The sequence below is a fragment of the Ipomoea nil genome, unplaced genomic scaffold, assembly GCF_001879475.1.
Source record: "Ipomoea nil cultivar Tokyo-kokei standard unplaced genomic scaffold, Asagao_1.1 scaffold3394, whole genome shotgun sequence".
NCBI classification, from domain to species: Eukaryota; Viridiplantae; Streptophyta; class Magnoliopsida; order Solanales; family Convolvulaceae; genus Ipomoea; species Ipomoea nil.
Genome location: NW_017619822.1, coordinates 1,123,101 through 1,137,910, shown reverse-complemented (window position 1 = coordinate 1,137,910; position 14,810 = coordinate 1,123,101). Strand labels below are relative to the sequence as shown.

Here is a 14,810-nt window from a genome sequence, read left to right as displayed (position 1 = left end):
TCGTTTCTCGTATTTGATCCGTTAATTGTCTACGTGTTGTCGTTAATTGCGTTGTAAGGTGTCTAAGCATGGTTTCGGGTTCCACAAAGGTTCCCGGGACGTTATTGTGTGAAAAAGAGTCAGTGGGGGGTAGGTGGGGGGTAGGGGACCCGCCACCTACCCACGGCCGAGAAACACCGCCCGGCAGCGGGTAGCCGGCGGGCGGGCAGCTGCCCGCCGGCGACCCGCTGCCCGGAACAGTAAAGTCCGGCGGGCAGCCGGTGGGTGGCCCCCACCCACCGGCTACCCGCTGGAAATTATCCCACCTCGGGATCCCGGCTTCCCCGTTTGATGTTCCCCCGTTCCCCGTGGTGTCCCAACGGACTCCGTTTATCGTGCCTATGTCTAGTTTGATATTTCGGGTACCGTTCGTAGGTTTATGAGTCTATTATATTGCATGCTAGCTTAATTGGTATCCCGTTGACCTAGGTGGAAGAAGTATGAACCCTTCGGACTATTCTTAGTATGTGATGGATCACGCATAGGTTTTGTTATACGCTTTCTCCCCCTTCCCAATGTGTAATGTGGGTTGCATGTGCTTGCTATGTGTTATGTGTGTGTATTACCCCAATTCGGTTGCGATCGGATTGGTTATCCTGAGCTGCGGTTAAAAAGCTGGCTGCGGTCAGATTGATACTCTTGGGCTGCGGTCCACCGTTTGGTTGCGATCAAACGTTTCAACACGAGCTGCGGTTCGTCCTTTTTCCTGGCTGCGGTCAGATGACATTCTCTTGGGCTGCGGTCCACTGTTTGGTTGCGATCAAACACTATGATGAGCTGCGGTTCATCGGTCGGTTGCGATAGACCCCTCCGTGTTGCGATACGGGGCAGGGTGCTGCGGGGCCGTGTCAGAGCTATATGCGCTGACCCTCATGTATGGGCATGCGATTGGTCCTGTGGCGCCAACAAAGTGTGTTATGTGTTGTGACATAGACGAGTTGTGATTACGAGTGTCTTGGGGGATGTGACTATGGGATTTATATTGGGGATTGTCCATGTTGGGTTATGATCATTGTTTATGCTTTACCTCATCTGCCTTACCTATTGTGAACTGCATATGCTCGTTATAACTGTTGCTTGTGTCTGGCCTTATCTGTCGAGTCATTCCCGGTTTTTAAAGCTAGAGTCCGTAGGATATATCTTCATGCTCAAAATGGTTTTCGTATATCTATATATATCTCTATATGTATTGTATTTCAACACGTTGGAGTGGGTTACCAGCATCTCTCGCTGAACAGATATATTTGGCTTTCAGGCACAGAGGACTAGAGCACTGGAGCGCGCTAGAACTAGAGCATAGAAGTAGATTAGCTTCCCTTTCGGCCTGCGTGCCATATTATGCATTGTATTTCAATGGATATTAGTTAGACAGCCTGTGCACCTGGGTTCTCTAGCCCAGGTGTGGCATAGCACCCCGTACACTTATGATATACTTTGGGATGTAATGAGATATTACCTTTATTATATAAGCTTAAAATGTCTTGAAAATCTGGGGTGTTACAGCACGAACAAGGTTTGGGAAGAACAACGAGGGTTTCTCGGTAAGAAGGATGGTTGGTTCGACGAAAAGGAGGGAAAAACGGATTAAAGAGGGTTAAAGGTTCCCGACTTCAGGCGATCCCTTCTACTGGACAAGCTGCTTACGACCTTTTTGACCAACTAACAGATCTCTTCTTCAATCCTGGCACGACTTCAAATGAAGATCTTTATCGGACTTCCTGCATGTGCTGATAGAACAAACAACTTTACCACTTTCGAGGGAAACGCTCACGACAAAGCACAACCGAACCCTTCCAACAAAACCAAGGTCGGAGTTGACCCTTAAACTAGCTAAACCCGAAGTTAAGGTCTTAACACTTAACACCAAAGCTAGCACGCAAGGAAGAACACAAAGGCAAAAAGGGCGCAGCAAAAAGGTACAAGCACTTACTTCATCGGTTTCAACTTGTGTCTGACTCATGACTGTGGATCTTGCCTCGCCGAGGTCTCGACTTCGCACACGGGTCCTGGCTGCTTCTTCCACTTTGTCCACCGTTGATTCCGCTTCGAAACTTACTTCCCGACTGGGGTCTCACACTACCAACTGGTTTCGGGCTTGCAGAAGTGATGAGATTACCTCAAAGGACCGATGACCTTTCTTGCCACAAGCAAAGCACTCTACCGGCTTCCCATGACAGTCCACGCCGGGGTGGCCACTTCCACAGTTTTTGCAACCGGAGTGCCTTCCCTTAGCCTTGTTGTTCCGGATTGGCTGGGGAGTTTTACCACTCTTAGAGCCGTCTCTTTGTAGACTTCTTGTTGATTCAGAACCAGTAACTAACAAACTCATAACCACAGATGCAACACTTCTTTCAAAACTCCTCTTACGGCTCTTCCATGTCTCTTTCTGGACTTGCTGCACCCTGTAGAGGTCGGCTGCACAAAGGTAGGCCTCAATGAGAGTCTTGGGCTTCGACACAGTCAAGGCTTTCCTAGCCTCGGAGTTGAGTCCGGCCACAAACTTCTCAACTTTACTCTCCTCGGTAGGTACCAAAACTGAGGCGAAATGGGCTAACTCCAAAAACTTCTTGTGGTACTACATCACCAACAAGGGCACTTGCTTCAGGTGGAGAAACTCCTCATACTTTGCCGCCTTGACATGAGCGGGATAGAACCGCTCACGTAGCTTATCCTTCAAGCTTTCCCAACTGAACTTCGGATCTTGTTTACAAGCTGGTCTTTCAAACTTCCACCACAAGTCCGCTTCTTGCCTGAGGTAGAACGTAGCCAACTTTACTTGGCAATCCTCCGGGCAAACCACCGCTTCGAAGATCTTGTCAAACATCCGGATTCACTCTTCCAGCACCGCGGGATCTTTTTCACCGGCGAAGATCGGGGGACGGAGACTTGAGACTTGGCATACTACGTCCTGATTCCCATTCTGAGGAGGGTGGCTATTGTTGAGGAGGGCGTTGCTCAGCGTCTAGATGATCTGCGCCAGCTGATGCAGGCTTTGAACTAGCTGATTGTTGGTGGCCGATTTTGAAGACCTTGCACGACGTCTCGATGGTGCCATCCTTGACTTCTACAGAAACAGCACGATAACGGGAAAAAACTTAGAAGCCCGCACCCTTACCCGGTGCCTTAACTTAAAAGAACCAAAGCTGGAAGAAGAACAAAACACATGAAGCATAACAGAAAACGATAAGAGAACTCACAACCTCACCGCGCGTCCTAAACATCTTAATTCCTAACACTTAGGTACTTAGATGTCAACTTAGAGTCTTAAATCACACTTAACTTCTTAAAGTTCAACTCTTAACATCCTAGGCTCAAACCTAGGCTCTGATACCAACTGCAACACCCCCGATTTTCAACAAATTTTAAAAGCTTAAACAAGAGACGTAAAGCTAAACATTAATCATTAAGCAACGGAAGCAACATCTAAACACGGGGGTGCTATGCCACACCTATATCAAACATAGGTGCACAGGCAGATACTACAAATAAAGCAGTCTAACAAATCAACTACTTAGGCTCACAGGCGTCAACAACTATTAAAGAAAGAGATCTAAGCTATCTACAGGCCACTAGCGCGCTCTCCAAAGCTACTCAACCTGTAAAAGATAAGGGAAAACACTCGGTCAGTGAATAATGCTGGTAACCCACCAACACGCGTTAAGTATCATAATATACATAGATATAATCAAAACCATTTGAAACTGGGAATACAGTATATATCATTTTAAAGCTGAGAGAGGAAACATCAATAGACTCATTAATCACTCACAACAAAGGTCAAAGACCAACATACTCAACAAGGCAATAGAACCACAAGCAACAAGCTCAACAACAAGGTACAACATGCGACACACAACGAAGGATTCACAATAGACATGCTCTTAAGCAATGGAAGACAAGATTCACACCATAACGAGTTCCAAGTCCACATAGGGCACCATCACACCAAGTCATATACAGTGGAGTCAGCACCACGGCTCGATTCATAGTGGATCAGTGTGGAGTGCTCCAAATCATCAATCATGTATCACGTAGTCATCGCAACGACCCAGATCACATGCTAGTGTCATTGCAATGACAAGGACCGCAGCCCAATGGAAGCAGAGCTAGCAACTTTAAGTGTATACACCCCCTATTGAGATTCCACGCTCAACGGGTTAGCTACCATCTCTGGCAACGGGGATAAGTTTCCCAAGTTGCCCATAAGCCATAAGTTTTCAAATGGCAATCCGGAGCTTTAAACCCACTACCGGATCAATTCACACATAAGTCCCCACACTGTCCACTTTACCAGCTCAATCATCTCATCGCATCAATCCATCATCCCAACTACACACGGAATCTAGAGATACAACAACACCTAGATTCCACACAAAGTGTGTACAACAACGGATAAGCTCAACAATAGCTTAATCAAGGAATAATCATACACACAGGATCACATCAAGGGATCCATGCAAGGGGTTTCAATGAAGGACATGAAACGATACTCAACAACAACAATGGACCTCAATCCAATATCGACATGATTGGAAACACGAGTTTCCAATCCTCAATAGAAAGGGACAAACAACACATACTAGCATCAATGACACCAAGACTAACATGTATATCAAACGGGTAAACCAAAACAGTTCCAATGAACCACAAGGACTCAAGATCAATCCAACGAATCACAAGGTTGGATCATTAGCACGATTCAAGACACCAAATCCTAACATAGATTCCTATCACATCGTTCTAGACATACGAAACATCAAGAAGACTCACAAAAGCTCAATAATCCAACAACGGGAGGTCAAAACATCAAATACCAAGAGGAAAGGATCAAGGGGAACAAATCCTCACAATCCACACATATGTTCCCCGCGGGTGGGGCCACGGGTAGGGCTCCACCCGTGGTAGTACGCGCGAGGTTCATCAGGGCCCAAAAATCAGCATTCGCGAAAATTCACTTTCAAGGCGAAGTTCAAGTCCAAATGACCCCAAATCTTCCGCACAACAAAGATATGACTTGAAACTATTAATAGCTCATACAATAGCATTCAATAACCCTAAATACAAGCTCTAAACATGCATTATCACAAGAGCATGCATCAATCACTCAAACACATCAAGAATACCACATAGAAGCTAATAATCATTCTTATCAAGTGAAAATAGGTTTTGTGTAGCATGGGTTACCTCTTGTAGGTCAAGAACACCTTCTTAAACCTCAAAGCAAGACCAAAGCTCCTCTAGATCAACCTAGCACTTCACCTACCACTAGATCTTCTATAAACTCCCAAAACCCACAAGGTAGAAAAAAGATTTAGAGAAAAGATGGATGAATCTTGTAAGGAAAAGGTAGGGAAGGACAGATCTTACCATTCCTAGCCTTGTAGTGTTGGAAAGTTGGAATCTTGGCTTGAGATTTCTTGAAGAACTTGTGAAGATCAACTCTAGGATTTCCTAGAGAGAATGAGGAGTAGGGGGTAAGAAAGAGATGTAGAGAGAAGGGGAATCCTGAAAAATGATTTGGATTCCTTTTTTAGGGTAGGGTTTTTATGCTAGCATTGTGTGAGATAACCAAAAGGACCCCTTCCTCCCAAAACTAGTTAGGAGAAAGACAAAGTCTAGGGTACAAGGGCTTCAGCCCAAGGTACAACTTATTGACCAAATTAAAACGATGGAATTTGGTCAACTAGGTCCTTCAACTAATTTCAAAGGGAAATTAGGATAAGAATTGTAAAGCCACAAGGAATTAATTAAGGAATTAATTCGGGTTTTAGGGAATGAATTTCCGGGGTGTCACACTCTCTCTCTATTAAATTATTTACTGATGTATTGCATAACATTCATAACCTAAATTTTGACAAGGCTACAAACTATGTGCAAAGAAATTCAAATGGGCTAATACAATTTCCATTGTGCATTCTGACGAGAAGATAAAGTTACATCTTGGCAAGGTGTAATTTAGCGGTGAGGTAGAAGGATGGGATGTAAAAGTGTAAATGGAGATATGAAATCCCCGAGTGTCATTCTCAAAGGATGGACGATTGGGAATTGGTATTGCGTTGTCAAACATAAGCACACAAGTGCTTAAAGAAGCTAGGAATGTGTGTGGAACGGAGTTGCATCAACGGATACGAAGTAGACAAGGAAGAGTAAGAAAGGCATAAGTGAAAATAAATCAAAAGAAAGAGAAACGGATTAGGATTGTGTGTGGTAATTGCAATGTGTGATTAGCGAACCCCGCAATGCGGGTGGTAGTGTTGATTGCATGTTGTGGCACAAGTAAAGAGGAATGGCTTGCTAGTGCGTAGCCATTTCGGTCTTATACGCCTCTCGTAGGAATTCTCATCCTCTGCAAGGCATTTTAACAAACACCTTAACTACATTCCTTTCCGGGCCTTGCCCAATCGAATCTAGGACAGGAATTGCAAGAGAAGAAGTCTAGGATTATGTCTCAACCTCTTGACAACATAAGCCTTACTAAACCTACAAGCATGTGGTGCACTCACATACAAGAGTCATTATAAACATTCATCTTCCAACAGGACATTCATGCCAACAACATTCAATCACCACAATATCACAAATCAAATCAAGCTAATCATCACAAATACAATCTACACAACAATCCTAATCCCTATAAATTTAGCTACTCACATTCATGTTCAATAATCTCAACATACACAAAATAGGCATAATCATCATATTAAGCAATTTAAGAATAGATCTAAAGAGATTACCCACTTTTTAATGTCAAAGTAATGTCAAAACTACAAAAAAAATCAAGTGAAGATGAAGATCCACCAAGATGAGCTTGAAGATACCCTTATTCTTCTTACAAAATGGAGAGTATTTGAGAGCTAATTTCTAGAGAGAAGCTAAAGATAATTCTAACCTAATCTAACATAAAAACCTAGTGAGAGAAAGTTAAAAGGTGAATGAAGTGGAGAATGAATCAAATCTGAATTTTCTGCCTTAAATTCTCGCCAACACCATGTTATTTTCCATTTACGCGTGACGCCTCGCGTGACTAGGTCTCCTAACGTTTTCTTCGCTGATTTTGACTGCTTAAACGTCCGAATTGGACTTTGTGGTCTTCATAAAAGTTGTCGATCTTTTCGATGCCGATCCATCACCACCTAAATCACCTTGATCGGACACTCCTAGCTCCAGATATGATTATTCCTCCGAATTGTCGCCGAAATAAGCTAAAATTGTCAATATTTTGCTATTTACAACAAATGTAACCAAAACTAGTCCTTATGCCTAACTTTAGTCAAATTAAGCTATTCAAAACACATAATAGGCCTAAATGACTCTAATTAAGCAAAATATGACTCTCAATTTACCCATAAAATTGACACATTTTAGCACTTATCACCTCTCGGTTGCTTTAACCTCTCATAAAAGTTTTTATAATCCTACAAGTCTGTTCACCCCCTCCTCTAGACTCGTGCCCGAACCCTCACCGGGACCAATAATATCTTCAAGGTTAAACTGCACGAGAAAGTGCATGCTCGTATAGGGGTGTGCAGAAACTGGCAAAAAGTTGCACGAGGGTTCAAGTACTGGTTCGCAGAGTGAAAATAAGCAATATGAAGATTTTGAAGCTTTAAGGGCTCAAGGGACCAAGCTAGATGAGGAGTTAGTTATAGATTAGTTCTTGGCATTTCTTCCACTCTCTCCAAGGGTTCCTTGGAGAGAAAAACCTCTCCACCATTCTTAGATTGTAATTGAAGATTGATTCCACTTCAAATTGTGCATCCTCATCTCTACTTTTATCAAGCTATGTTTTTTCATATTAATTTCAATTTACTTTCCTTTAATTGATTTCATAATGTGCTCATTTAGATTCTTATCTAGCTATAAATATGTGACAATGTGTGGCTAGGTTTTTAGGGTATTGAATTAGGTTTACTTATAAGAATGCTTGAATGATTTGTATTGCGAATTGTGCATGACTTAATGTATTAATTTGATCCTTGTTGCGAGTGGAATTTGTATAGACTCTGGTATGAGAAGTAGCCACATCATATAAGAGGTTTTAGAGGTGTGCAGTTGCCAAGAGTTAGGAACTACACTATAGCCATTTCCACATGCAATTCCTACCTTACGTCGAGATGCAGAGCCTGGAAGAAGACATGGATACAAGGTGTGTGATAAAATGACCATGTGTGTGGATTTGGCATTGGATAACATCTTCCAAGGATCATGATTAATGCATTACTGATCGGATAACATCTTCCAAGGATTAAGAGATCAACCGAGTTTACTTGCGAAAAGTGGCTAAAAGAGAAGCCGGGGAAGGGAATACCAAGTTGACTGAGGAAGAAATTCAAAGAAAAATTCCTCATCAAACTTAGAAAGAATTTCAAAAATAGCTAAGAAGAGTAGTAGTAATTTCAAGGTTCGAGGTTGTATTTGTAGACCCAAATCCTCAGGCTGGATCGAGCCATGCAGCGAACAATCTTTAAAAGGAAGCCATGAGAAGTCTAGTTGAGGAGCCGAGAAGTAACTTTGCTAATGTTTCAAGTAGTTCACCTCGAGAGGTTATCACAACTCTGAGGAGTGAACCTGATGCTTAAGGAGTAGAAGAGAATGTGCTCCGAATGGTATATGAGCACATAGCTCGAGCAGTTGTAGAGGCTAACGCTCTAAAAAGTTCAACTCTAGATGATCTAAACAGTCAGGAATGAGAAGTTAACTGGATGCCATTCCGAAGAGTCCTCTATCTACACATGCTATAGAAGTTGATGGACCAAGCAGTGAGGTAGGCCGAGGAGTCGAAGTTATGTGCAGTTTGCCTCAACCATCAACTGTTCGAGGGGTTGAGGAACCGAACAGTGAGGTTGAATGAGAAGTAGCTCGAGGAATAGAGTATACAAAGGATGCAACCATTCGCAACGAGAAGGAAATCATAGTAGAGTTCGAATCTTCACCCACCTTGGTGAAAACAAGTAAGCACCATCTGGCATGGAGTCTAATAATATTTCCCCTATTGAAATTAATGCAGATCAAACCCCCTCTCCTAACATGTCTCTTAGAGCAATAAGCTAGAGCCCAATTGCCTCAATTATTATGCAAATGGCTAAGGAACTAAGAACTTTAATGAAGAGGGTGAGGAAGGCTGTGAGGAAATATGCCAAGGAGACTATTGAGGAAATCTTCCAAGGGATACATTAACTGTTGAGGCCACTACCACAAGAAATCGACTAAATTTGCAAAGAAACTCTGTTGAAACCTCAAGGACTGATGAAGCTGAATTTACAGAGAATCTACTTATTTCTCTAAATTACTTGGAGTCTATGACAACGTAGATGTGGTGATTTCTTGAAGATTTTCTCACAAATCAAAGGACCATGGGCAACAATCAAAGGCAAATTAAAATGGCACTAAGGACTTAAGAAAATGGTTTTGGCAATCTTCATGAGAGAATTGATACAATAGTGGATGTGATTGCCTCCCCTAAACAATTTGAAAATGATGCCAAAAAGGGGGAAGTGAAGGGTAAAGGCAAAGCCAAAGATGTGGTTGTAGGAGAAGAAGTTACCATTACTCCCAGAGGCAAAATTGTTGCTTATGTTTCATATAAAGAAGAAAAATTTATAGCTGAAAACTTGCCTCCATTGACCAAGAAATGGGATGCCATGCGCAAAGCTAGTTGCATACCCACAAGGAATGATGAAATTGAAAAGTAAAGGCAAAGAGATAAATTTGCTAGGCAAGAGTATAAGCGAAAGAAGATAGGAGGAGAGCAAGCAGAAAAAGATATCCTTGAGAAGCTCGCTTCGCATAAGTTGGGATCCATGCTGGATTCTATTGAACATCTTGCTGATCTCTTTTTTTTTTTTTCAAGTGATTAAGGATAGTGATATCTCACCGACTTATGAAAGGAAGACAACCAAATGCATCCATTGGTGGAGATGTGGAGTGTTAGAATGAGCCAATGTGCTGGAAGCATTCGCAAATTATAACACCTATGAGAGGAAATCCAGTGAAGAAGAAAAGAATTATCTGTTCGTAACTACTTTCTCAACCAACTGAGGCTCGAACTCACAACCTCCTATATAGGAGTCCAACCCGGGTGCCATTAAACCACAAGGTAATGTAACTTATAATTATTTGATAGTTAAAGAAAGAGTTAATACCCAAAATGATCCCTCGACTATGCCATAATTATCAATTTGGTCCTCAACTACCATTCTTATCCAATTAAGTCCTCAACTATGTAACTTTTACTCAATTAAGTCCTCAACTATACAATTCTTACCCAATTTAGTCCTCAACTATACAATTCTTACCCAATTTAGTCCTCTGTATTAATTTGACTGTTTGTTGACTGTCAAAAGTCGGGATAAAATTATAATTTTACAAGATTTCTCCTTCCTCTCCATTTAGCAGCGCCAAACCATGCAGCAATACACTCCGATCAGATTTCGATCGTCAAAAAATCGTTGGAAATCAAATTCATGGGCTATCCGATGCATAACCACTACTTCGATACTGACAGGTTTAGAACCCAACCGGAGCTTATTGCTACATGGTTTGGCGCTGCTAAATGAGGAGGAAGGAGAAAACTTGTAAAATTACAATTTTATTTTCACTTTTGACAGTCAACAAACAGTCAAATTGACAAAGGACTAAATTAGGTAAAAATTGTATAGTTGAGGACTTAATTGGGTAAGAATGATAGTCGAGGACCAAATTGGTAATTACGACATAGTCGAGGGACTATTTTGGGTATTAACTCTTAAAGAAAAGTATCATTGTGTTGTATTTTATTTTAAGTTACTTAAGTTTAAATTTCCTTAGAAAATTTTGTCAAACTCAAGTTATGGGCTGAATTGAATAATAAAATTCAATTCATATTAAAACAGCCTCATAATAAGGGTATAGGTTTTGTCATCATTAAAAGGGGAGAAATTGTTAGTAAGAAGTGCACATTAGATTTTGACGATACCAAAAGACTTTGGAATTCTCATTTAGTTCAAATAGTTCTAAGGAGTTCGAATTGTAGCTCGAATGGTTACACTTTGAGTTATCAATCAAACTATCAGATGAGGAGTCAAAGAAGATGAGGACGGAACTACGAAGAGTGGAAGAAACGAAGAGATGAAGACGAAGAAGGCAAGACTCATAAGTCTAGAAGGTTGCAATGACCGAATAGTCGAAAGGCCAACCATACTGAGTAGTGGGAATTCGAAGAGTTAACTTAAAGAACAGTTAACTTATTCAAGTAGTAGGAATGAATATTTAACAGTCATCTCCGGAAGGTTACTAAGGTTATGATACGAAGAGTTAACTTGAAAGGTAAGAATTGACCTCTCGGATCTACTGTTAGAAATATTCTCTAAGAAAATAGTTTGAAACCTTAAAAGGGAGAAAAAAGTAAAATGAAGCAGGTAAAGGTGTGTCAAACAGCTGGAAAATCTGACATAAAGTAAGCTTTCGCATTGTCCACTGGTCAATAACCAAGGTTTAATAGACTTTTGAAATTTATCTCCCTCCAACATATTTTATTTCAAATGGTCTTATAAACACCTTCAACCAAGACAAAAGAAGGTGTTGGTCTTATAATTATGAAATATCAAGTGATTTAAAGCATTTTAAGTGTTAAAGAAATTGACCAGTGAGAGAAGAGAAGAAAAACTAAACATTTCCTACATCAAGCTCATACTTTGGCCTAAGAGAAGTGAAGATTCAAGTGTCAAGTCTATTACAAGTTGATTGATGTAAGTTGTTATTTCTGTGTATTTTTTGATTTTTTGTTATTCTTTTATTATATATATTTTTATAACACTTTTTAATATTTTTATAATTATAAATGATATAGGAGTTTGTTGAATATTATAACCAAGATGATGTTGATAATGGAAAATCAGCATTGGATGTGTATTTGGATGAACCACTGAAGGACATGAAGATGTTTGCTGATATGGATATCTTGAACTATTGGAAGGAAAATAGGCACCGCTTCGGTGAGTTATCTTACATGGCATGCGATATATTAAGTATTCCTATCACTACTGTGGCATCAGAATAAGCTTTTAGCATAGGAGGTCGAGTGTTGAACAAATACCAAAATTGTATGCTTCCTTCAAACGTTCAAGCATTACTTTGTGCTCGCAATTGGATATGCGGTTTTGAACCCCCAGATCATGGTAAATCTGATTTTTACTTCAAAATTTTTAATTTTCTTATGATTCAGTTATTATGGTTATTATGTTTTGATTATTTTAATTGATGTTAATGTACAGATGATGGTGATGGATTTTGAAGAAATTGTTCCCGTTTTCAGAAGTAACTATCATTACTTAGATATTAATTTGAAGACTTGAAGGGTGGATTGAATTGAAGACAATATTGTTGTTAGTTGTTATGTTTGGATTTTAAGACACCATATTACTATGTGGTTATGTGTATTGTGTTTATGACTTTATGATGTGTTTTGAATTTTTATGATTGTGGATTGATGGATTGTGGTGTGAAGTGTGAACTTTAGAATATTGATAATTGAATGCATTTATTTATATTATTATATATGAAGTTGATTTTATAAACTTAAATAATAAATAATTTTTTTATTTTAACGTAGGCCCGCGGGCCAGCCCGCATGGGGCAGGCTTGGGCTCGGTGTTTCCCAACCCGCAGGTTTCGCGAGGCGGCCCGCAAAAATCTGTGAAAAAAAAGCCCGCAGTGGGGCGGGCCTAACGAGGCGGGCCGGCCCGCATTAATGGTTATATGCTCAACAGCTGGTGTCAACAATCACGGTGACCTGAATTGTTCATCTTCCTTGCCTCGTTGAGGTGTCCATGGAGGTGGGTGGTTTGCCTTCAGAATCGGTGAAGCGGTCGATCGTGTCCGCGAGATTTTGTTAGAGTTACGACGTAAATGCTACACGTTCCCCTCGTCGACGATCAAACGCCTCCAGGCCGGCGACGACCCTCCACGACCTTCCAGAACCTTCGCCAAGCCTCAGCAACATAATCGCCATCGTAAAATTGGGTATCGACCGTTGTCTGCGAAGTCGCGTGTCCCGAACCAATATTCGTCGTTGGAGGCTTTCCCGGCGATGGAGTCTTTGCATGGACGATCGGAGGGTGGCGATGGTGTTGGGGAGGTGTCGTGAACACGGCCCACTGATCAGATGGTTGATCGGCGTCCTCCGGAATTTTCGGAATCTATTGACCCTCGCGAATCAGTGGTTATCTCCGCCTTGCATAGACGACCACCGGATTCCCATTCGATCGACGTACAGAATCATCGCCAGTCGGAAAACCAAAGTTCACCAGGCGCCTGGGTTTGTCTCTTCGTCGCCTCTAGTCGCTGATGGATATATTGTTATATTGTTAATAGGCAATCGACGATTTCACCAGGCGAGGTTGTGCAGCCAGAGCTTTCCCAGCCTGTCGAGGCGGCGGTGAGGTCCCTATTTTTCTCCCGGTGGTACTGGCGAATAGCCGCATCAGTTTATATATATATATATATATATATATATATATATATATATATATATATATATATATATATATATATATATATATATATATATTCAAATACATATACATAAATAAGGGTTAAATTGAAAATAAAATATATAACCTATTTTTGAGAATTCAGGAAGGGCTTAATACCAGGGGACCAGTAATAATTATTTCCCTTGTAGGGGAAATAACTCATTTTTAGGAACAATGTTCTTGAAAATACAAGTTCTTACCAAACAACGGAATAAGTCTATTACTGAAAATGTTATTCCATTTCAGTCCTATTCCGCGAACCAAACGTGTCATTAAGGTTAGCAAAGAGTTAAAAATTAAAGTAAACGTATTATTACACGATTAGTTTTTCACTATTTTCATTATTAAAAAAAAAAAAAAAAGGAATAAGGGTCAAATAGGCCACTGAACTACACACCAAAGTGCAATTAGGTCATCGAACTAAAAAACAATGCAATTGGGTCCTTGAACCACACAAAATCATACAATTAGGTCCAAAATAACCTATTTACCTTAAATGTTGATTACCAATTTTAAAAATAATTTTTAAATATATTTTAAAATAAAATAATTAATTAAAATTATATAATTAAAAAAATAATAATAAAAAAACTTGAACTGCCGGAGACGAAGAGCTTCATCTCCAGCCATGGTGACGAAGAGCTTCGTCTCCAGCCATAGAGATGAAGACCTTCGTCTCCATGGCCAGGAGACGAAGCTTCACCTCCATGGCCAGGAGACGGAGCTTCATCTCCCTGGCCATGGAGACGAAGGCTTCGTCTCCATGGCCGAAGACCATCCCTTCGTCTCCGGCAGTTCTAGTTTTTAAAAAAAAAAAAATTAATTAATTATTTTATTTAAAATTATATTTAAAATTTATTTTTAAGATTGGTAATCACATGCATGTCAGCACAATTTCTGGTCAACAAATCATTTTAGACCTAATTGTATGATTTTGTGTAGTTTAGAAACTCAATTACATTATTTTTGGATTTAATAGTCTAATTGTACTTTGATGTGCAATTCAGTAGCCTATTTGATCCTTATTCCAAAAAAAAAAAAAAAAAAAAAAAAAAAAAATTAAGAGAGTCACGTGAGTAGCACACGTGCAGTGTACTTTTAACTTTTTAACTTTATAGATCTATTAGCTTTCTTTTTCAATTCCCTTCAATGATGTAGTGTCTTTGAGTTCAAGATCAGTGATTCAAATTTTGCCAGAAACAAATCTTTTCTGACTGTATTTGTCCCTTCTTCTAATCTTTTAAATTACCACAATGTAAT

At 40.3% G+C, this 14,810-nt stretch overlaps 1 protein-coding gene across 1 annotated transcript; it reads right to left on the bottom strand.

Moving 5' to 3' along the window:
- Positions 1–2,110: 2,110 nt before the first annotated feature.
- On the bottom strand, positions 2,111–2,863 carry LOC109171106. The gene is made up of 2 exons (XM_019320237.1): positions 2,669–2,863; positions 2,111–2,614 (listed from the first exon to the last, which is right to left on the bottom strand). Exons 1-2 carry the CDS (start codon positions 2,861–2,863, stop codon positions 2,111–2,113), a joined length of 699 nt encoding a protein of 232 aa, XP_019175782.1.
- Between the last annotated feature and the right edge of the window lie 11,947 nt (positions 2,864–14,810).

What these genes read in the sequence shown, in the direction of transcription:
- LOC109171106 (XM_019320237.1), bottom strand. Translation starts at nt 2,863, where the DNA reads ATGTTTGACAAGATCTTCGAAGCGGTGGTTTGCCCGGAGGATTGCCAA. An exon ending in ATCCCGCTCATGTCAAGGCG is followed by an intron (nt 2,615 to 2,668) that starts GCAAAGTATGAG and finishes TTGGTGATGTAG; the next exon opens with TACCACAAGAAGTTTTTGGA.